This window comes from Oculina patagonica, chromosome 2 (assembly GCF_052425735.1).
Source record: "Oculina patagonica isolate OP01 chromosome 2, crgOcupat, whole genome shotgun sequence".
Taxonomy (NCBI): domain Eukaryota; kingdom Metazoa; phylum Cnidaria; class Anthozoa; order Scleractinia; family Oculinidae; genus Oculina; species Oculina patagonica.
This window is the reverse complement of record NC_135759.1, coordinates 16,543,838-16,568,306: the sequence shown is the minus strand read 5'-3', so window position 1 is coordinate 16,568,306 and position 24,469 is coordinate 16,543,838. Positions and strand designations below refer to the sequence as shown.

The following is a 24,469-nucleotide window of genomic DNA, read 5'->3' as shown; positions in this document are numbered from 1 at the left end:
TTCACACTATTGCGCGTATTCGCGCGCGCTGTAATTACATCAGCGCGCGAGAAACCAGTTCATGGACTAGTTATGAACTTCTGATAGGGTATTATTTGAAGGATTGAGGTAGTAACCTTTCGAATCTTTTGTTCGGCTTCAAAAGAATAGAAACCTGGGCCGCATCCAACGGAGACAGTTGAGGTAAAGACTTGTAGAACCGCAATGCGTATTTTTGAAACTATCTACACGAGCCCGCGATCACACCGCATTGTTCTGACGTGTCCATTTCCAAGATGGCGGACAGACAGGGTTCTGATTCATCGCAAAAACATACGCCTTTACACGGGATTTCTCTCGCACATTTTGGTGGGAATTTGAACTTTGGACCAACTCTTGTGCCAGCTTCCGATTCTACACCGATTTCGCTTGGAAATCAACCCACAGCAACCCCGACCACCGGTAGAGGTAATGTGTTAGTATGTGAAATATAAAATCCCCTTAGCGTAGATAAGCATGTTGAATGTTCTTCTTTATAGCTACAAAGCGAAATAATGAGAAGTTGGGTTTCTGTATTTCCTTCATGTGAAAATGTGAATTTATTTGTCGAATTCGTACAAGTAGATCGTCGATTTTATACTTTGATTGGAATTTTATTTTTGATTTGTTGCTTTCAGTTTTGGCTGGTTTTGGGCAAATCGAGATAATTGCATGTTTAGCTGTAAGCTTATGTTGATTATCTTTCCAAGTCTGATACATTGAAACTAAGTGAACATTCTGTTTGCTTCTTCTATGCCAAACTTAGTGAACTCTGTCAATTACGTGTGCATGTACACATATATATGTGGGCCATTCCATTTTATATCCACACCCCCTCTATAGATGAGATTTTCTGAAGGGGCTTTGAAAGACATTTTTGAGGGGTAGCCCTGTCAGTATTCTTTGTTCTTTCGAATACTTCTGAAGGGGTTTGGGAAAATTTGGCTTTTTCCTGAAGGTTTTTGAAAAAAACCGGGTTATTTCTGAAGGGGGTATCATGCTGGCCCTTTTTTCGTCTTAGGAGGTATATTTTGACTTACCTCATCAATGGGGGGGGGGGGGGGGGGGTGGATATAAAATGGAATGGACCTATAACACACTGATTCATTAGACTAAAGGATGGAGTAGCATGATTACTCTCAGAATTTTGTGAATAGAGGCCAAATAACAACTTTTGAAAATGATGTAGGTGCTGGCTTTTTCTAGGATTCCTATAGACAGCCACTTTTCAGAAAAAAATAATATGAATAATTGTATTTAGATTTTTTTTAGTAAATTAGGAAATCTTTAGATACCTTTGCACTCATAACTGCAGAAAAACATGTTGCATGCCCCTTAGGCCCTCCTATGGTCCCTATGGGGACAAAGTCAGGCCTTATAAAAATTTTGGACTCCCACTTTTACGAATCCGGCGCCCATTTGAAACCGTGTCGCTCCCGTGGAAAATGTTGTAGTGGGGTACCTTTACAGAGACCAGTTTATGCGGGCACCAGGCCTTGGAAAACGAGACTGCAAAAGCTGCCGACAGTTTTGGATTCCTTTAGATCCTGAAGTGACAAATTCCGCCAAAGGGAGTTGAACGCTATGCCCCTGAGTCCTTTAGAGGACAATGCCGATTGTTTGGAAGTGCCGGCAAGCTCTTTTTATCGCACAGTTTATGCAAAACCTCGTAAGTATTATTTCACGACCAAAATTCGAAGCACCGTACACTTCGTGCGAATTTTGGAAATCCAGTCTGTTTTCAGCAACTTTCCAAGTCAATCTTGTTGTTTAAAGCTCGGATTTCTGTGAAGAAGGCAGTTTTGTTATGTCAACAAGAGAAAGCGGTTCTAAACCGAATGAAATTTGCCACGCGATACGCAGGTCAAATTTTAACACGAGTTTTGCATAAAGTTGTTTATATTTTAGCGGCCGATTACGCGTGAATATTGTGAATGCACATTTCAAGTTTTGTTTGAGGTTTGCTCGCCAAAAGCCATGGAAATATCTTTGTTGTAGCGAAAATTTCGACGAGAATTATTGTTAAGTTTAAAGCGAAACACTTTGGAAAGAAGGCAACCGAATATTTCTTGGCTCTCGCCGCTTCGGCACGCGTTGTAAATAATTTGCCGCTTTAATTTGCTGCACGTGTTATCTACTTTCATTTTATCGGGAAACCTTATTTAAACCGATTAGAAATCATTTTCACAAGAAAGATAACAACTGTTTAGAGAAAGGGCAATCGACAGAGTGAAAATTTCACCGAGCAAAGGTGTAAACAACAAATTTCTAATCGCTAAATTGTCTAGTAGTGGCGACTGACAATTACGTTTGCCTCCCGGGACTAACCACAAATTACCGTCTATTATTTCCGCCGTCTTAGCAAAAACAATGGTTGAGAAATCGACCTACACAGGGGATTACTTGATCGACAGTACGTTACGCATGCTCTGTGTTTAATTTTAAGCTTATTTGCATTTTCCCGTGCGACGCTTTTCAATGGGCGCGTTTCCGTAATGACTCCCACTTTTAAATCCTGTTTAAAAGCCTGTGTAGGTCTCCCATTACAGGTATCTGACTAAAAATGTTGTAGTTGGAGACCTTTACAGAGACCCAGTTAATAGTGCACCAGTTACATTATAGTAATAAATAGGCAAGTAGAGAACCAATCAGAATCAAGTACAATAGATACAATTAAAGGAATAAAGTTACGGTTTCTGACTTTCATTAAAATGGATTTTTTTTTCTTTAGCCAGAGCAGATTTGGAACATGTTGGTGAGGTAGACAGTTTTCTTGGTCAGCAGCCATCTTCACAGCAGAAGACTCAAGCACCCTTTCAATCAACTCCAAAGGACTTGTCTGGGGTACCACAGGGAAAGAACCAAAGTTCTTCATTTTTTACAATGTCTTCCTCATCATCTGGTCATGAAGACTTTTTGACACCTGAAACTACAAGTCAAAGTGCAGCAGATAATTTTTCCAGTCCCCAGATTCCTGCCTCAAGGTCACCTTACCAGCCTCCCCCAGCTGTGGGGTCTGGGTCTCAGACTCCTCCAAGACCATCTGCTAATCTTCCCCAGACTTTTTCTCCATCAGCAGCGAGTTGGCACCAGTCTCCACCTCCACCTGTGAGCAGCTTGCCTCAGACTCCACCTATTCCTTCCAGCAGTCTGCCTCAGATGCCACCTCAGCCTCCAACCAGCTGGCCCCAGACTCCACCTCAGCCTGCTGCTGGTTGGCCCCAGACTCCACCAACCTCATCAAGTCTGTCCCAGTCCACATCACCACCTTTCGTACCACGTACTTCTCCTCAATCCTCATCACAGTATAACCACGCATCGCCTCAGCAAGTACAAAGTGGAATTCCAGCAAGTGTGACACCCCCCGCTACAGTTGAACCTGTTCAACCACATTGGTTTTACAGGAAAGAAAATTCTGTTTGGTTGCCATTCTCATATATGGATTCTGATAGCCTAGAGCAGGCTTTGAAAACATCGCCAGCCAACGGGGAAAGAATTATTGCCACTGATGGTGGACGTTATGATGTCAACCTTGACAAAAGGCTGCGATACCCTATCTACTGGGAGGAGGCTGTATCAGTGGTGCGGAGATGCACATGGTTTTACAAAGGAGATGCCGAGTCAAAACTTGTGCCTTATAAGGAAGATATGGCAGCTCGGCTTGAGGTACTTTTTTTGTCACTATACATCTACATGTAAAATTTTACTGTTCATACGGAAGAGTCTTTGCTTACACACACCTTTGCTACATGGACAGAGGACACTTCCTCTAGACAAACACTCTTACTTATACACCTAACTACAATGTACACTGTACATGCAAGCTTCAACATCATTGAATGTGATCATCTTACTTGGACCAGTCCAGAGCTTTGACATGCAAATTATTATTATTATTATTATTATTTTAATTCATTGCTTACAAACCAAAAAGCTTACGAATAGAAAACTACTTACAATGCTAAACAGAAAAGAAAAACTTAAGTTACAAAAGTTGCACTAAGTACGCTATAACTTTACTTACAATACCATTACACAATTCTTTTATTTAATTACCGTATTTTCTCAAATAAACGCCCCATGCGTTTATTTCAAACTTGGCTTCGCGAACCCAGCGTTTATTTGAAGCCGGCGTTTAATCGGGGCCCGGCGTTTATTAGCGGACTGCAATTTTCTGCCAATTTTTCAGATTGATTTATTGTTACCGATAATCGAGACCAAGGGGCAGTTTGTCAAGGCGGGACGATTTTTCTCTTCGTTCTGCCTTGATAAAGTGTCCCTGGGTATCCAAAGGTGATTATTTCCCAAAGGTGCACTATTACGGATTGGGTAGTTTATGTTGCAATCGAGATTTGTGACAAACAGAATATATTTACTTGTTAGCTTGACCTCAAATAATCGCTGGGACCTCGAACAAACGCCCCCGGCGTTTATTTAAAACTAGCAATTTTGACCCGGCGTTTATACGAGGCCGGCGTTTAATCGGGGTCCGGCGTTTAATCGAGAAAATACGGTACAATACAACGCATGCCACGGTACTACCACTACTTTCCCTAACATTTAAGGTTACACGCTCAAGGGCTCAGGAGACTTGATCCAGCGAGGATAGAAAAGGCTTCCATTTTTTTGTGTTACTTGGTATATTATTTTCTAATTGATGTATATGTTTTAGATAAAACAAGAAATTGCAAATTATTATAGCCAGCATCAGGTTGATGTTTGTGCAAGATTGGTATGGACACCAATCAAAAAGACAACTTCTATTGTGGGTTGTCCTGGTACATGTATGTTGTTAAATTTGAACACTGCTTTCATAAAATTTTAGAGGTATATGTACATTGTACATATAGCTTCTCAGTTTGCCCCCAAGAGAAAACCCAAGCCACAGCGCAAGCTGAGGGATCTATCTATCATCTTGAAGAAGGAAATGATGTAGCTATGATGTGTATCAGAATATGAAGACATAGAAACAGAGGTTTTATTCCTTTTATAAAATTGCAAGGGAGTGAGGCTAAGACAGCATTTTTTATTCACTCTCATCCAAAAGAGTCAGTTGACATTGACCGCTTACCTTTTATTCTTTACACTCTGGTACTGGTAAATAATAGCTTTTACTATGAGATAGATACCTGCAAGAATCCAAGCTATTTTATGAAGCATGTTTCCACTTATAAACACTTCTTGAACAGTTTATTTTTGGCACAAATGACTGCTCTTGGAATGTTTTTTAAGAGGCATCTTTTCATGTGTTTATTTCAGGCGGAATTTCTTTCGGCATTTCGTGCAAACAAGTGGCCTCGCAGGGTGGAATTATCAGATGGCGAGTACATTATGATGCATAATACAAACGTCATGGTGCACTTTATGCCAAACAATGAGTCAGAAAATTGGAGTGGAGAGGACACGGTAGCAAGGCCAAAGGTTGTCAGGCGAGGAGTGGCCGACATCGAAGATGAAATTGATGATGGTAGGTTAATTAGGCGCTATATATTAGAACATTTCTTTGTCAAAGTGATTGTTAATTAAATGCCCTGTACAACTAGGTGCATGATGAAATCTCTCTTCATGAACACCTAGGAGGGCAGGGTTGGCCCAGTGGTGAGAGTGCTCACCTCCCACCAATGTGGCCTGGTACCATACGTGGGTTGAGTTTGTTGTTGGTTCTCACCTTGCTCCAAAGTTTTTATCGGGTTCTCTGGTTTTCCTCCCTCTTCGACCTGGATAGAGTACCCGCATAAAAATCAGCTAGCACTGATGTGACATACTCTTCAAATAAGCCATTTTTAGTGCAGAATGCACTATTGTGATGGTTTGTTTGGGCTGTCGTCCGCTAACCCGCTAGTGCGCTAACGTGTAAACTTTAATAGTCAATTAATTAATTAATATCAATTAATTAATTATTCCTGTGGAGGGGGTTGGGGTGGGAGCACCTGACCATACCCCCCAAGTAAAACGTGGAGCACATCTACGTTACTTTTATATGAGGATCTCCAAGGTATATATTTGTTTCAATAAAACCTTTGCTCTCCTTGTGGTACTACTCAACATAATTTACACCAAACGCATTCGCAGATTAGTCTACGTTGTTTTCTGGAACTATCATGAACATCGCTTGTACTGCGTGTTTGCGGTAGGCTGCAGACTTCTTGGCGCCAAGTAAAAACCGCAAATTAATTAAATTAGATTTTGAGACTTTCACAGCGCTTTCGTAATTAGGTATGCAAAAACTTGCACCGGGATTTTTGGCGTGAACACCTGATAACCAGGAAACAAATATCCTAGCTGTACTGCGTTTTAAAAAACCTGTCGAAAAATATGTTTTTTGATTAGATTTGTTTCTTTAGTTTTTGAGAATCGTCTTTCGTGCAGTCTAAACCGTGACTTAATTAAATTAAACAAATGTCATCGATGCCGCCGTAAAACAAACAAAAAACAAAAGTTTCATGTTATCGCATTTTCAAGGAAGACAAAAGTATTTTGTTACAAACGAACAAAAGTGTCGTGTTACGGTTGCAAAGATTAGTGTAAGGAACACCTGGGAAAGTAGCCTGTGAACAGTTTTTCCGAAAGTAAAATAAAGCAAATAAACACGAACATATATAAAACATCATACTTTCAATTGTTCCATAGTGCATTCTGCACTTACCAAATCATCGAGATTTTTTACCTTGACAGAGATAGGTAGTCTCAAGGTAAAAAGGTGACAAGGTGACCACAACTACGTTGCGATTGGTATCCTTTTGGATGCCCAGGGGGGGTACTTGCAGTATACATGACGGGGGGGGGGGTCCGACGGAGCTTTATATTGCGAACCCAAAAAAATACATGAGCCTGAAATTTTACACCCAAAAAAATACCTGGCATCAAAATTTTCTACCCCAAAAAGTACAAGACCTAGCACCTCGATACTGATTTATCCAATCAAAAAGACTTTAAGACCTAAAAAAATACATGACATTCACCTAAAACTGAGATGACCTCCAAGAGACAGTCCTGTCAAATTATAAATTGATTACCTTGAAAGGATGTTTAACCGTCTAATCAGATCTTTTAAGCAAGTAAAAGCTGGAAGTTATCAAAATGTACATCTTTACTACTTAATCACACATTGCTAAATTATTTTTTCAGGTGAACCTGCTCAAATTGATCATCTGATTTTTGTTGTTCATGGCATTGGGCCAATTGCAGACTTGAACTTTAGAAGCATTATTGAATGTGGTAGGTACAAATGTACTGCTCCACCGCACTTAACTATACTCTCAAGTCATTTGAGCTACAGCTGTAAATAGACTTTAAATCATAAAATCTGCCTTGTTATAAATGGGGTAAACATGGCATGCACAGCAAAACACCAAGGTAAAATGATTTGAAACAGTAAAATTGGGTCTAAAAGTGTGTTTTAGTGGCCATAAAGTTAGTGATTACCTTATTATAGGAAATTAAGGCGTCATGAAATTAACGCGAATTTCCATTTTTCGCGTTAATTTAAGTCGCGTTAATTTTTGTTAACGTTAATTTCCGCGCCGTTAATTAAGTGGAGCGTTAATTTCCATTATTTTGGACCAAATTTTTCGTTACAGTCCAGATGTTCTGGACTTAAAGAAAAAGCATAATTTTATCTGCCACTATCATTGATACTGCGAAGAACGCTCAAAGTGGGAAAAGTACCACGAACATTGTTTTCTTTTAAGATTATACGCCTACAAGTGTTGAACAAACTTGTTCCTGTTGTGTACGTCGCGTTAATTTCCTTCATTTTGAAATGTTACCCCCTCTTTCGCGTTAATTTCCTTTATTGGGAAGTAATTTTTCCTTCAGTTCGCGTTAATTTAAGTCGCGTTAATTTCAAACACCTTAATTAACACAAGCGTTAATTTCCTATAATAAGGTAGTCAGTAAACTCTTGAAATTGTACGCATTGTACGTTAACTTTCTAGCCTGTATAACTTGTCTTAAGTTTGCTGTTGAACCATCACATTTAATGAGCAGTGATCGAAACGGTCATGTTTTTGCACTGTGAGTGTGTGGTGCGCCTAAGATGCAAACAACAAAATCATTAACAAGGATTTGCTTATGTGCTAATAAGCATGGAGTCGAAATTCGAAGTCTTAGAGAAAATTTGTGAGTCTATATCTGGAAATGTCAGAAGTAGATTGCTTATTTAGAGAGAAAATTTAGAGAGTTCATTGTTCATATTATTCACTACTTTCTTATTTTCATGCTTGCAGTTAACGATTTGCGGAAGGTGAGTCTTCAAATGTTGTTTGATCACCATGAGGAGCTGTCCAGGGGTCGAGCTATAGGAAGATTGGAGTTCCTTCCAGTGCAGTGGCACTCTAGACTTCACAACGACTCTACTGGAGTAGACGAGTAAGTTTATTAATAGGAGCTGTTAAAAAAAGAATGAGCCAAATTATTCTGCTGATAGGTCACCCCATTCAACAGACGAGGTTTGAGAGTGCAATAGAAGCAGAACATGCTGTTTGGTTTTGAAGGTTCTATAAACTGAAAACAGTGTGTATTTGGTCTTTCCCTGCAGAAGACTTCAGTCCATCTCTTTGAGCAGTATACGTCGCTTGAGAGAGTTTACAAACAGCACTCTTGTTGATATTCTGTTTTACACAAGTCCTACATATTGTCAAGTGAGTTGTGCTAATTTGTAATTTCTTAGGATACATCATCACCAAAGTTCTACGAAATACATGCGTTGGAATGATCGATGGCAGTAAAGTTGCTTGAAATTTAAAAGTTAAGGAAGCTTTGGCGTGTTTTCAGTGGCATTGCATTTGTTCCATCGTTATGTGACATTTAAACCCTTTTATTCTTAAAAGTGACCGACATTATATTTCTCCTTACATTTTTACTACATTGTCAAATAGACAAGTGACGAGGAGGGGGGGGAGGGGGGAGGGGGGTATTCTCTTGATGTGTCAGCAACTTCTCAAAACTTACATTAAAATAAACGTATGGCAAACCAAGGAATATATCTATTCAATTTTGACTTGGATCTGTTTTTCTTTTCCACAGAACATTGTTAACACAGTAGGTGACGACATAAAGCGACTGTTGGAAATCTTCAAGAAAAGGAATCCTGTGTTTAATGGAAAATATTCAGTCTGTGGACACAGTTTAGGTAAGACGAGAAATCCTTAAATTTTATGCAATAATTGTGGTGATTAGTTGGCTTCTACTTCCTGTTCGCCAGCTCGAGAATACCGCGCGTGGTATACACGCACCCACCCACCCAAAAGATAACAATCCCATGTCTTTCACTCCTTGTTGAAAAGACCAAAATGCGAACAAACAAGCTGAGGTTGTTCATTTCTGACACGTTTTTTTTTAATTTTTCTTTTAGGTTCAAGTATTTTGTTTGACATTCTGCAGCATCAGGTATTTGAATGTATTTAAAATTTTGATTTGTTGTGTTTTTCCCCTTTAGTTGAACAAGACGTTCATTTTGGTGAACAACATATTTGATGTTGTTCAAAACCTTTAATTAACAAAACTAGATGTTAGCCGCTGTGGTACATTACAGTCAAACCGGATGTTCTTTTGATGGGAACTTTGAAATGTTGCGGCGCAATGTTCCAATATTGATTGACAGTTTGCTGGTCGCAACTTACAACTTTCAATTCAAATTTGCCTGAGCAAGTTGCCAAGTTCCGGTTTTCATTTTTCCCGTATGAAACATAATAATTCGACCTCTGTCTCAAAGAAGGATGAAATAATTGTCCTATGGTCGACTGCTTATCATCAGACTGCGATAGATTAGCGACAGGCTTAGTTGAAATCGCCAAACTTTGAATTTCGCTTAAAAATTCAAATTTGCTCCGCAAGTTACGGCCTACGTTTGTAATTTTGAAGCGTAATTCCTAACTTAGCAATGTAAACTAAGCCTGTCGCTTATTTCTCGCATTCTGTTGATGAACAGTCGAATAAGGGACAATTATTTTCGGTTTCTTTGAAACAAAGGTGGTACAATCTCGTTTTATACGGCAAAATGAAAACCGGAACTTGGCAACTTGCTCGAGCAAATTTGAATTGAAAGTTGCAAGTTACGACGAGCAAACTGTCAATCAATATTGGAACATTGCGCCGAACATTGCAAAGTTCCCATCAAAAGAACATCCGGTTTGACTGTAAGTAAAACGTTTATCTTACGACTGTGGTCTCACATGATGACCTTATTTTCATTTTTACTTTAGAAAGATCAGCGCGGCTGCAAAATTCCTTTAACAAAGCAACCTCTTATGGAACAAGTGAAGTAAGTTTTATTCTGAATTGCTCTTTTCTTAGTTTTTTTTTTCTCTGTTAAATAGGCCATGTCCGAGTTACCCTTTGCCTCTGTTTCAAAACGAGTCTACAGGTATGTGCGAAACTTCATCTGAAAATAGTTTCACTTACAGGTCCATCTTCATGCAAATCAAACTTATTTTCATTTGAATGGTTTCGCACCTAGAATCATTTTGTTGTAGTTATTTCTCGATCGAATGATCGGCTAGAATATTTATAAGTTACAGTAAGCGTTTGTAAAATTGGTGTAATTGGTATCACGAATAGCGCCCTGAAATGATCCCAGCATCGTTATACTGCTGAATAGCGTGGAATTGTTAATTCATTTTGTTGTTTCCAGTGAAACGTTGAACACAGATGGCCCATCCCCCGACAATAACGACACGACACAGGCTGAGTTGGACGAGCAATCTGATGATGACGAAGATGAGTCGTACCCAGCTCTCGGAGATGCACTAACACAGCTCGGTCTACCTGAATATGTGGGGCTGTTCGAATCTGAAGAAATGGACATGGAGACATTTGTACGTTGATAAACAGTTAAAGGAACGAACTACACTACGATACTCAAAGCCCCCTATTTTTGGGAAGCACTTTTATCAATTCCATTCATCCGCTATCATTACTGACCCGTCTGTCCTCGGTTGTTCAAAGGGTGGATCACTCTGTCCACTGAGTAAATCGCTAAATAGTAAATAAGCGTTGACAAAACACGTTACCCTATCCACTGGATAGTGAATTGTTCGGTGAATAGCGTTATTTATCCTTTGAACAACTGGAACTTGTATTCCTAACAGACTCCTGATATTTGACAAGTGCTGTTTTTGTAATCTTTGCTGGCTTTTGAACTTTTTGAATTCGCATCAACAGTCAAATGTCAATTAAAGGGGCCAGTGTCACCGCCAAGATTTAGCACTACTTGAAAAACCAATGAAGGTGTTGGTATCAATTGGAAATCCACTTATAAAATGCACTGTGCTAGTCATAAAAATTGTTAAAAATTGGTGTGGCTGCAGGCGGATAGCAATGAAGTGGCCGAATGACTGTTTTCAAGAATGACAGTGTTACTGAATTGGATTAAAAGGAGAAGCCACGAGCCAAGTGGCCCATACAGCCGGAGCTTATCCCGGTTTCCGTAGCATTAAGCGGCTAGGAATATTTCTACTCCCCCCTGAATGGGATGCAGGGTTGGCATTGCAGGGTTCCCCCCCAGCATTATGTCGCCGGTACCCATTTATACACCTGGGTGGAGAGAGGCACTATGAGAGTAAAGTGTCTTGCCCAAGAACACAACACAAGTGACCCTGGCCGGATGCTCGAACTCGGACCGCTCGATCCGGAGTCCGGCGCACTAAACATTAGGCCACCGCGCCTCCCATGAAGGGAAAAAATCACTTAAAAATCGTTGATTTTGTTTTTCTCATATCTTGGACAATGGATTTGTTCCCTTCTTTTATTGTTCAGGGGTTACTTTGTTGATAAGTGAGTGCACCCTCGCGGTTCATAATTGTACGCTAAAACCTAGAAGACTTCTCGTGACACTGTCTCTTTAAGCAATCCAATTTTGTTGTTGTTGTGTATTCCAGTTGCTGTGTGGCGAGGAGGACATGAAAGAGATGGGTATTCCCATGGGACCGAGAAAGAAACTAATGGGTTACCTGAGAAATCAGAAACTAAATATGGTAGGTTTTACAAAACGGCTATCGATATTTTTTGCACTAGTCTTGCGTTTTGCTACTCAATATGTGACACCAATCGATTTAAACAAAGATAAAACTGTAATAATCACTTAGCTGAAAGGCTCTCTATCTTTATGTTGCAGGAAAAAAGAAAACTCGAGAGAGAAGAGATTAAAAAGGCTAGAGCGGAAGCGAAAGCTAAGGCAAAAGCTGAACGACAAAAGTCAAAAGACGCAGCAACAAAAGAACAAACCATTTCCAGCCCAGAAGTGACGTCATCCACAGTTTTAGCGAAGCCAGACCTAGGAATAGATTCATTATCTTTAGCTTCTGTTGCAAGTGTGGAAGTCGTTTATCAACAAGGATTAGCAGGGACCGGGCAGCCTTACGTGGAGTATCCACAGCTGGATCTGAAATTTTACGCTCTGTTTGCATTGGGCTCCCCTATAGGAATGTTTCAAACTGTAAGGTACGAAAATGTTGTTCATTTAGTACCAGCAACTACTCGGTACTGGGCAGTTTCTTGGTATAGCCCACTTGCAAAAAGAGTGGTGGCCTGGGGCAAGGGTAGACGCGCACTGAGTTGTGGGATCGTTTGGGGGCGCACGAAATTGTAAACAAAAGAAATTATGGCAGATCACGAAAGGTTTGAAAGATGCCAAAAGGTGTGGGTTGTTGTGTGCCCTTGTGCACAAACAACTCAAACAATTTTTCTGACGTGACGTTTTACAGAGTTCCAAGAGAAGAAAGCAGTTGTGCTCCCCCCAAACGATCCCACAACTCAGCGCGCGTCTACCCTTGCCCCAGGCTCCCACTCTTTTTGCAAGTGGGCTATTGCGTATGGTGCGAACGGTGGCATTTGGCAATGTAATATGAAAATTATGAAAGAGAACTCAGTTTCGATAATTAGCGTGGACACTATTCCTTTAATAGTTATTAAAATGAAAACTTACTGAAAATCCACAGATATTTGCTAAAAAGAAAAATTTTCTTGAAGTATTGTAGCTGATTGACAAAAAATGACTGAAAATCCACTGTAGGTTATTGTATAAAAAACAATCTGAAAATGTTTGTGACCTTTACAATGGATTGTGTTGTGGTACTTTGCGGAGAAATTTATATTTGATTAACTGCTAACGTACGGGCTATTACTTGAAGAATATCAGAAATGGAAAAAACTCGATGAAATTAGAAAACAGACAGTTTTGAGGCCACGCACGTTTAAGTTTGATTTATGTTAGTTTAGTGACAGTCTTGTACAGAGTATGTCGTAGGTGCGGTGGCCTAATGGTTGGTGCCCTGGACGTCGGAATGAGAGGCACAGGTTCGAGTCGGGGCCATTGTGTTGTGTTCTTGTTCAAGATACGTAACTCTGACAGTGTCTCTCAGCATCCAGGACAACTTGACAGAACCTAGCCCCCGTGATAAAATATTATTCCATAACTGAGCATTAGCAATACTCCTTGTTGTTTCATACGAATCTCTAAGCATGCTTTTGGCGTTCTTCATGGATAAGCTTGTCGTTGTTGCAAGGGCACAGACTAGGCTCAAATGTGGAAGAAGAGAACTTGAGAACACGCAAGGCCCCACTCCGTCACATACCGCAATTTTGCTACGGCTTTTAACCCCAGTGACTGATTTTGAAATAGGGGAAGCTACCACAGTTTATTTTCGTATACACAGTGGACATTAAAAAGCAGACTGTTCAAAGTGTCTTTAAATGACGTTTTTTTCATTCTGCAGAGGTGTCGATGAAATCGGCCTTAACTTTCAGCTTCCGACCTGTCCGCGACTATTCAACATCTTCCATCCATTTGATCCTGTAGTAAGTATTAATTCGTGCTGAAATGACTTTTTGTCGTACTCGAATTTTTTGGGCTAACGATGACTTACAAAACAATTATTATTCTTTATTCCAGGCGTATCGAATCGAACCTTTAGTAAATCCATCAATCACGGCCGGCCCTGTACTGATGCCGCATCACAAGGGAAGAAAACGAATGCATATAGGTAATGTTATGATAACAAAGCAATGTCTCCCCTCACAGTCTTGGAAAAGTATAGTTTAGAAACTCTACCATTAGTTATCGATATCAAACGGTGGGAAAATACATTGTCCCCGGTGGCTGATATATTGATAATCTTGCCATAGAAAGAAAAAAAAACACACCAAAATTTGGCGAAAGCAAAGAAATATCAACTAAAAAGGAAAAAAAAATATGATGAAAAGACTCAAAATTCCACCAGAATGGAACGTTTGATTTATTGATATCCTGTCACAAAATCAAATTTGGTAATATAATAACGAAATTATGAAAGAGAACTTTCGATAATCAGAAAAATCTTCTTGAAGTAGCTGATTGGCAAAAAATGTCTGAAAATCCCCATCCTCGGAGACCCAGAGGCAGTTAGTGGACGAAAAAAAAACACAAAACCAGAAAGAGTAGGCGACGGGCAGCTTATCGGCCAGACGACGTGATTTTCGGGCGAAAGTTTACAAGAGCAACAATTTTTAACAGCTCTTGTAAGCTTTCGCCCGAAAATCACGTCGTCCCGATAAGCTGCCCGTCGCCCCAACTAACTGCCCCTGGGTCTCCGAGGATGGAAAATCCCCTGTTAGCTATTGCAAAGGAAAAACATTCTGAAAATTCTTGAGACATTTCATAGTTGCTTTAGACCAAAACTTTTTTTTTCTCCTATCCACACCGGCACGTCAAACATGATTTCTCAGTTGTTTGTTATGACAACTTGACAAGAATGTTATTTAATTCCGGGCACTTGCTCGCTTTTATTCTCTTTCATAGAACTTCGTGAGAATCTGACGAGACTGGGCGCTAATCTCAAGCAGAGCCTTATCGAGTCTGCGCGGAAAACATGGGAGTCAATCAATGAGTTTGCACGAGCTCACTCGACCCAGGGCCCCGACGAACAAGACGGAGTTGTAGAGGAAGCTACGGAGGCGATAGGTAAATAAGAATATTATTGATAAGCTAAGTGAGTCCCTTGTGAAGGCAAAGCTATGACTTAAGTTAAATCTCTAGTCTAGCGACCAACTGTGTGTAAAGGCAATTTGTGTTTAAGTTTAGAACAGATTTCAGTCAAAGCTCTGTTATAAACTGGTCACTTTATCAGTCCCTCCTTACTCTAACTTGAGTCAGGTCTGGATAAAACCCTGTGTGTGGCCATGCAAATGAAGGCTGTTGAATAGATTAGTGCTCCCATGTGGTACTGTTTATTATGCTGTACGATGTGGTTGTAACTTTTGAGTCTGTGAATGAAACCTTTGTGTGTGACCATTTATAAATGAGCAATACTTTCATCAGTACTGTTTATTAGTAAGATTAGGTGTAATACTTTCTTGTGAGGTTATTTGGTTTTAAAAATGGGATTTGGGATTTTCTGTTTGTCGTAACTTTGGCTCTCTTGGGAGTAAAAGGGTAAAGAGGTCCGTTGGAGGTCCCAATCCTCTAAGTTGAGACCCTCGAATGACCTCTCAACAACGTTCCTTTAGAATAAACGCTCTTCTTTTCTTTTTTATCACTAGAGTCTCCCCCAGATCTCCCGGCAGAAGCGGTTCAAGTAGGACGACTGAATGGTGGTCAGCGGATTGATTACGTGCTTCAAGAGAAACCAATAGAAAGCTTGAATGAATACCTGTTCGCACTCAGCAGTCACGTGTGCTACTGGTAGGTGACGCCAGCTCCTTCTTTCTTATTAATGCACGTTTTTGAACAACTTCGTTTTCCCAGATTTTGTTTCATTGTAGGAAGAAAGAGGAACGCTAAAACGATGTTGGGTTTTGATAATTTATGTAATATACCTTACCTTTAATTTCTTGCAGGGTCTCCGAAGATACCGCTCTGTTCATGCTGAAGGAAATCTACAGAGATTAATAACAAGATCAAAGTTATGCGATCAAGAATTCTATTTCCCTCCATGTACTTGCGGCTTGTGGAGAACTGATCCTCACTTATAAGTTTGGAGCTTCAGATCAACTTGCCACAGTGCAAGCATTGTTGTGATTATGGGATTGCAATGAGACCTTTCTCATTGGATATGCAAGCCGGAACATTCAAACAAGTACTGACTGTTTTAATTTTGGAAACTAGGAAGACATTTGGAACAAGTTATCACTTCGCTGGAAGAAAATATAGACGCGTGAGAGAAATCAAAGGAAGGAACGCGCGCAAAGGAAATATATCGCGGCTGGTTGTTCTTCGCAAGACGAACGGCGAAGTGTAAAAAGCACTGAGTTCTCTTTATTAGATGAGAAAAGAACGTTTGTAGATAGCCTTGTCTTTAGTATGTATGAAAATAAGACAGAATTTGTTTGTCAGGAAGACAGAAAAGTATACAGAGCAATCACACAACGCGTATACATGTTCACCAATAGCAGATCTCTAAAGTCACATTTTTAAAAATTGCTTTCAAATTATTTTTTAAATATCGGCAACACGCAATACAAATCAGGAAAGTTGGGAAAGTGGCAGACATTATAAGTTTTGTAATTAATTTTATCACCGTTAATGTCTTTTACCGCGATCAAAACAAGTTGAACTTTTAATTTCAATAGATTTAAATTAAAGAAAAAAAATATTAGTTGGTGAGTAAAGAACAGGTTTCTAAAAGGAAAATAAATAAATTTTATATGTTGCTTTGTATTCTTTTTTCTGTTGTTCCTTTGATGCGTCACGCAACACATTTTCAATACGGTACTTGCGTTACGTCATCCTTTTCGTCACGCAACATAAGTAGCCACTGCATTGTGTTCATAGTGCCTCTCTTCACCCAGGTGTATAAATATGCACCGGCAGATTTAATGCAGGGGGTAACCCTGTGATGGACAAGCATCCCATCCAGCGGGAGTAGAAATACTCCTAGCTGCTTCATGCTACGGAAACCGGGATAAGCTCCGGCCTGGTTGGGCACTGGGCTCGAACGCACGCGTTTTTTACCATCTATCATAAGGAGGGAGGGCATGCCAGTAAATACTGCGTGTGAAGCAGAATACTTGTCATTTAAAGCAACGGATCCCAAAAACACTGTTTATTACAATTCACATTCGTCCGTGCAGGCATTATCCAATCAGAAGCTGAAGAAAGTTTATTCTGATTGAATAAAATCTTCACGAATGAAAAAAGAGTTCTCATTGCAACAAAAAATAAGTGATTCTGCTTGGCAGGGCATTTTGTCTTGCTTATTTTTTTTTTCCCAGAAAACGAGAGGCACGGAAAAGCTTGCGGCGCGTGAGTGAGCGAAACTTTCAGATGGGAGGGGAGGTAACGGGCGTTCCTCTTATCTCCCCCTTTATTTTCTTTGCCCTTTCTCGCTTCTCGAGTTTTCAGCACTCCTTTCTGATCTTAGCACGTGCAAATTTGACAGCGCTTTTGGCATCCCGTATATTTTTACGTAGCAATATTTGCATAAATTTCAAATGAATACCTTGTGTAAGGCCAGGAGAATTTTAGAAGAGCTTTCGCCGTGTGCCAACATGAGCATTTTCGCGTAGCGTCCACTCCGAAGGAAACTTCAATGGCCAAGAGTTTATAAAGGAGAGTCCTAGAATGAAATTACGGTAGGATCACCAAGATTGAAGTTATTTTGATTTTATTTTATTCCATGTTACATGACAAATTTATGCGGTAACATGTCAGTCCGTGCGAAGTAATTACCTTGGGACCTCCGAGGGCTTTCGAGAATCTTCGGAAGTCGTCGGGTGATCTTCGGAAAACTGAAGCACCTGACTGTCGACTCTGACTACCCTGTACATCGTAAGAGCATAATGTTGCAAATGTATCATGATTCATAAGGAATTTTTGTTTGCGATAAAAATCCAGTCACGGAGGTCACTTGAGAAATTTGTATAAAGAAACTCCTCGCATTGGTAAACATCGGAGCTGAACAAACTTGTGGAGTACGTTCTCTCATTTTCTCAAAACCGCACATGCAAGTGAAATGTCGGCCGCTAAGACATTTTTGACCAGCAACCAATCAGGCAACCCTATACAAGTGTTTTTGAGGCTGTCAACAACAACTTGAATCCGTATTCGTTATTTTTCAGTTTCAAGCACAAACCGACTTTTACTTATCTTTTTATTACAGAAATCAGTGCAACTTAAAATTGGTTTCATCGCGCAAAGACGAAAAGTGGGAAACAATTTTTTACCCTTAGATAGATGGTCGAGTAAAAATGAAAAGAGATCTTCTCCGCGATCTTGACCAATTAGTACTTTTTCCCCTTCCCTTCCCTCCCTTCCCTTCCAGCCCCTACACTTTACCATTTTTATTCATCTTGTTTTACATCGGAACCCACCTAAGAGAATCGAGAGAATCAGTGCTTCTTTTTCTTAAACCAAAATTAGAGATAAAGGGCTGACTATGTCGATTTGTTTTTGTTTTTATAAATAGTGTAATCCAGTTGACTGCAAGACAGAACGACATTCCACTAAAAAATCTAGCTACTCCGCGCGCAGCCGCGATGCGCGAGCGACGCGCTCGAAAACATCATAATGAAATTAAATTACATCACAAATAGCTAATGCGTAACGAGATTGCAAAGCGTTAGAAGATAAACGCACTTTCTCGAGAGACGTTATAATCGTTTACAGAGATTGTATTTGGACTGCGAACATTTTGCGTGCATTATGAATGCTGAGTTAAGCAGGAAGCGAAAACATTCCGTTAGCCACGAGGACGCGCAATCATCGCGTGGCCCGCAAAAAGGAGATTCTTTAAACGTGCGTGTGCCACCAAAAGTCAGGAAACTTGGAGTTGACTCAAAGGTAAGTTTTGTATCTTAAACACATCATTTTTAATATTTTCCCGTCGAAGTTACATTTCAGTTCATTTAAAAAGACTTTCCTTTTCAAAGTTGTCTTCTATTTTCGCTTTGTAGCCGTACAAGATCGAGAAACTTACTACGGGAAATGTTCTTAAAAGGTAAGTGTTCTTAGATTTTCGAGATGCTTAAAAATTATCAGCATGTAACTCAACGCTGTTTAAGCTTTATTTAAAATGTTTTTTTCCTTTCCCGCAGTTCCAAAAGATCACATAGCGATTCTGATCTGAACACAGAGAACACAGATACGCGAAGAAAAAAGTTCTGCCTCTCAGCTCCAGAACCAATTGTAAGTTGTTAAAAATGCTAAAACTTATAATTTGTTGTACTATATAATTAACCTAAACGATCGGGTGCCGAATAAATTTAACTCTTAACTGGTCAGTATTGTAATGTAGGTCCGTAAGCGTACATTGTAGTGGTCACAAGGCGTGAGTTTCTCATTTGCTTTCTAAATCCTATAAATAGTTTTAAGAAACACAATAATTATAGTATTTTTTCTCACCAAAAAAAGACTGAAGTTGTTAAAGAGGAGAAGGAGAAGGCAGTCCCTGAGCCAAATGTGCCGTCAGCAATGGGCAAATGTACCGCCAGCAATGGGCCTGTTCGCCGCAAAAAGACACGAAGAGGTATGAAATCTTCAGTTGGTTCTACTCAGCTCCAAAGTTAAATTTCCTTTATGATTATCATACACTTCTTGTCACGTGAATGCTAAAAAATTAGTGGTAACCAAAGTTTAAGGTAGCCCCGGCCCCTTCGTACAAAGCTTTTCAACCCCACCGGTATCCCCTCCCCCCCCGACACACACGCACGTAAAATTTCGCTTTACCGTTGCTATGAAACCAAGTCGCCATAGTTGCATGAAGCCGTGATTTATCGCGCGCAGTGTGTAGCCCACAAGTTCTAAAGTTATCTTCGACGTTTTAGGAAAGCGCGGGGGAAAGCGCCGGTTCAAGGGTCTCTCAGCATACGAGATGGGAAAACCTCTTGGATTTGGGGCCTTTGGAAATGTTTACGCTGCAAGACGAAAGAGAGACAATTTACCGGTATGCAATGACAAACATTTTAAAAATTCCTCAAAGTATATCTCGTGTAGTCTTATATGACACAATTTTCTAGACATACCCCGATCGTTGCAAGAAAGCAAAACCATATTTTTGCCATTAAAAAGCTATCAGTCTTTTACATGCAAGGAAGTTTTAGATATTCTTATTTCGAGTTCAAAAAATTTGCCATCAAAAAAATTATTAGCTAAAGAAAAAGAACAATTGAAGAATATCCTGTTAGTTACTGCGTTTTAGTAACAAGCGACAAAAGAAACATTATATAGGGGCCCTTACAATCTATCTTATGATCTTTGCCAGCTCATAATACTACCGTGGCCAATTGTTTAAGAATAGACAACATTAAAAGTAAAAAGGTGAAATTAATTTATTTCTTTTTTCTCTATTCTTTAATTTTGTAGGTGGCCATAAAATTTGTGAACAAAAGTAAGGTCACAAATTTAAAAGAGGTAAGTTTAAATTTTCTTTACTGGTATCCATACGTAGTTGATTTTTCTTGCCATTTTAGGAGAAATCAATCAAAATCTCTTAAGGCTTCAAAGGGTTCACACATACGAAAAGTTAAAAAGAAAATGTCCAAAAAAACTCAAAAAGCAAAGAAAACCCTCATCAATAAATTGAACTTAAGGTGTTACTCAACTAATAGAGATAAAACTCTGATTAAATTTTACATTAAATTTAATATTTTTCAGTTCTTCGCCGATTAAGAACTAAAATCGTTTAGTTTTGTATAAATCAGTCGGTATTGCCTTTGAACCGGTGCGGGACTGCTCGTATTGCCGCAGTGCAGTACACGAACAAATTAACGTTAAGATAGTTTCTTAAAAACCCGTTAGTTCTATTACGTTTTTATTTCAAAAATTGAAAGAGTTCTTCGTTTCTTTCCTTGTGTTTTTAAGAAACAGAAGTAATGGTAAAGTAAAAAACAATCTGAGTGATTATTGTTACCACCCCACTCTCCCTGGTAATGATAAACTGATGGCGTTGACTAACTTTAACAATCCTGTTCCTCCCCTCCCTTATTGCAGATTAATGGTCGACAGTGTCCAACCGAGGCTTACTATCAGCGCCATGTTCACCACCCGAACGTTATTGAGTTGTTGGATATTTTCAGCCACGAAGATAACTTCGTGTTCGTGCTCGAGCGTCCCGAGAATTCTTCGGACTTGTTCGACTACATCGACAGGCGCAATTTCTTGGCCGAAGATGAAGGTCGACAGCTCTTTACTAATATCCTCGACGCAGCAATTGAATGCGAGAAGCAAGGCGTAATTCATCGAGACATCAAGCCCGAGAATATCATCATTGATTTGTCCAAAATGGAGGCTAAGCTGACTGATTTTGGTCTGGCTTGTGACACACGGGAAGCACCCTTTAGATGCTTTGTAGGTAAGAGACCTACGACACATAATTTAACTATACGAAGCACCATTAAATGCTCTTTACAAGGCTTTAAAAAGAAGCCTCTCCAAAGCAATTACACAGGCTAATTACAGCAAACAGAAACAACACAATCAACCAACTTGAATCAAATATCTGAAACCGACGCGGGAAACGCGCGTGATCAAGTCTTGACTGGTTTTGGCTTTTGCACGCGATTGGATAAGCAGGTGACGCGAGCTTTAAGACCAATCATAGAGCTAAGTTTAAACCAATCACATAGCTTAGTTTAAACCAGTCATAGAGCTTAGTAAAGCGAGGGTGTCAGTAAGATTTCTCAGTATAGGGATCTAATTTTTCTATTAGTTTGTATTCCGTGATCTCTCAAATTTTCAGCGAGATATTTCACCACTATACTTTAAAAAAAAAGGGCCCGGAAGGGGGGGGGAGTGCCCTCCCCCCCCGCCCTCCCCCCTCCCCCCGACTTACTTACTCCCAACATACTACTCCCAACACTGGAAAAGGTTAAGCTAGGGTCTTCTCAGCTCTCATGATCATGCCCTCGCAACTCTCCTATGATCCTGTTTATTACCTTATTATAGGAAATTAACGCGAATTTCAAACATTCGCGTTAATTTAAGTCGCGTTAATCTTTGTTAAAGTTAATTTCCGCACCGTTAAGTAAGTGGAGCGTTAATTTCCATGACGTTAATTTCCGTTATTTTGGCCCCAATTTCTCGTTACAGTCCAGACGCTCTTGACTCCAAGGAAAAAGCATTATTTTATCTGCCACTATCACTGATACTGCGAAGAACGCTCAAAGTGGTAAAAGTACCACGAACATTGCTTTCGTTTAAGATTATAGGCCTACAAGTGTTGAAATATACTTGTTCCTGTTGTGTACGTCGCGTTAATTTCCTTCATTTTGAAATGTTACCCCATCTTTCGCGTTAATTTCCTTTATTGGAAAGTAATTTTTCCTTTAATTCGCGTTAATTTAAGTCGCGTTAATTTCAAATATCTTAATTAACACAAGCGTTTATTTCCTATAATAAGGTAACTAATACATTAACTGTTCACATTACTGCAGGCACCCAGCATTACTGTCCTCCTGAGTTCTATTCTCATCACAGTTTCCTTGGAACCCAAGCCACTGTGTGGCAGCTCGGCTTCCTATTGGCTGAAATGATAACTGGTGAGATGCCTTATGCCAAGCCACGCATGGCTCTGTACATGCGTCCATCCATCCCTAAACGTACCTCAACGGGTAAGAACTACAATAATAGTATTGTTGTAAAGAGAAAAATGTTTCCTAATAATTTTGAAGCAATTGTATATTTACACAGTCATGTGTTTGCTTTTTGGTACTACTATTGCTGAACTCTCAGTTGTTAGCAAACCAATCAAAGCTGTTTCTTCAACCAGTTCAAAGTAAAACCAAACTTGTCGTGTCTGGTTTAACCGTGATTTCGTACCCTTTGCACAGGTTTCACAGGTTGCAATTTTTTTGGTTGTAGTACTGATCGTTTCTAATAAGCTTTTTATTTATTTTGTATAATCACGGCAATCGATCAAAACTTTATTTAACTAGGGTGATACGTAATGGTTTTTCAACTAATAAATTTGTGGCCCTCTTTAATGTGCTTGTGAAATCCGTAAGTAAGCTGCTTTTTATCATTTTTTTCCATGGAAAACGTGAGATCGTGACTTGAGATCGAAGATTACTTCTCTTGCATCAAGCTCAGTGTTAATTCACTGTATCAAACATACCCAGAATGGTTTTTAGTTAGTGTGATTGTGAGAAAATAAACGAATAGAATCCATGTTTTTATTGTTTCTCCATACAAAGTTTTTTATTGTAAGAAACTACTGGGTGTTGAACAGATTGCATTGTTTTCTTTTTCACAGATGCTCGAAGTTTGCTCTCATGGATGCTGTCGAGAGATCCAGATGCGCGCCCGACCCTGGAGCAGGTCAGGCGCCATGCCTGGATCAACAAACCTCACCACTATTAAAGCGCATGCGCGTGGCGTACCATCAGCCGCGCATGCGCAGCAGGTCTGAGAGGCACCTGCCATGGAACAGACCATCTCCGTTCCAAGCCTCCAGAGCAGTCAACATCAGCGCCGTTTGCCAGCGGTTTCCATCAGCCGGGCATGTGCAGGTACAGGGAGGAACCTGCAGAAAGACGACTGAGAGACATCACAACTTGGTTTCGAGCCTCCAAGAAAGCAAAGATCAGCGCCGTTTAAGTGGATAACACAAGCCAGCGGCTTACCATCAGCCAAGTATGTGCAGGTACAGGCAGGCACCTGTTTTGGACATAAGAACGTAATTCCAAGCCTCCAAGAAAGTAAAGATCAGCGCCGCTTTGACGGCAAAAACATGTCAGCGATTAACGATCAGATGGACATGTGCAGGTACAGGAAGCACCTGTTGTGAAATATCAGAACTTGTTTCCAAGCTTCCAAGAAAGTAAAGGTCAGCGCCGTTTTGACACTGAACGCATGCCAGCGGTTACCATCAGCCGAGCATGTGGCATTAGAAGGTAGGCCTTGAGCCTGAAGTGGCGCAAAAGATCACCGAAGCCATTTGGATTTCTTTTTTACTGTAACACTCTTTAGAAAAAAGAGGATTTATTTATGATCATGGCATCTAGAACTCTTCTTACCGGACACTATAAAGTTGAAGCTGGTCATCACGAAGTTGCCACCTTTTTGCAGCTAATTAAGACGAAATAAGGCTCTATTTAAATTAACTGATCCAATGCTAAAGAAAACAGCCAGTTTACACAGCTTTTTACAAAATAAGGATTATTAAGACAAATTCTCAGAGTCAGGGAACAAGCACCACAGGAAATCTAGGCCTAGCAATCACTGACAAATTAAAAAAAAAACATTTACTAATGTGTCTTTTTTGTTCCTCCATTGTGTTTTCTCGTAAGGAGAGCATGCGTGACGTCCACGAGGACGGTTGTGTTTTTTGAGCGGGAGCCTCCCTCTTTCTTGGCCACTTCCTCAATCTTGCTTTAATGTCACCTTATCGAGAACTCTAAGAAGAACAAACGAGCCCGAGGCTCCACTGATGATGAGGTAAACGAAGCGAAGCGTCTTTATATGATGACAACCTCAAACAGACGCAACACTTCAACTTGAAGGCGATGCTATTGATTTGAGGGGTCGGTGAATGCGAGACAA

General features: G+C 40.0%; 2 protein-coding genes across 2 annotated transcripts; both read left to right on the top strand.

Annotated features, from left to right (window-relative positions):
• Positions 1-272: 272 nt before the first annotated feature.
• On the top strand, positions 273-16,643 carry LOC144643181 (triacylglycerol hydrolase DDHD2-like). The gene is made up of 17 exons (XM_078502350.1): positions 273-447; positions 2,750-3,684; positions 5,278-5,485; positions 7,147-7,236; positions 8,247-8,388; positions 8,558-8,660; positions 9,046-9,151; positions 9,374-9,408; positions 10,224-10,282; positions 10,652-10,835; positions 11,898-11,993; positions 12,134-12,459; positions 13,734-13,815; positions 13,910-14,000; positions 14,795-14,956; positions 15,535-15,676; positions 15,832-16,643. The coding sequence occupies exons 1-17, from the start codon at positions 276-278 to the stop codon at positions 15,881-15,883; spliced, it is 2,985 nt and encodes a 994-aa protein (XP_078358476.1). The 5' UTR covers positions 273-275; the 3' UTR covers positions 15,884-16,643.
• Positions 16,644-18,542: 1,899 nt separating this feature from the next.
• LOC144641807 (serine/threonine-protein kinase pim-1-like) lies at positions 18,543-24,218 on the top strand. Its single transcript, XM_078500830.1, has 9 exons — positions 18,543-18,772; positions 18,886-18,929; positions 19,027-19,117; positions 19,343-19,457; positions 19,756-19,874; positions 20,294-20,341; positions 20,921-21,281; positions 22,363-22,539; positions 23,181-24,218. Exons 1-9 carry the CDS (start codon positions 18,635-18,637, stop codon positions 23,285-23,287), a joined length of 1,200 nt encoding a protein of 399 aa, XP_078356956.1. The 5' UTR covers positions 18,543-18,634; the 3' UTR covers positions 23,288-24,218.
• Positions 24,219-24,469: the final 251 nt, after the last annotated feature.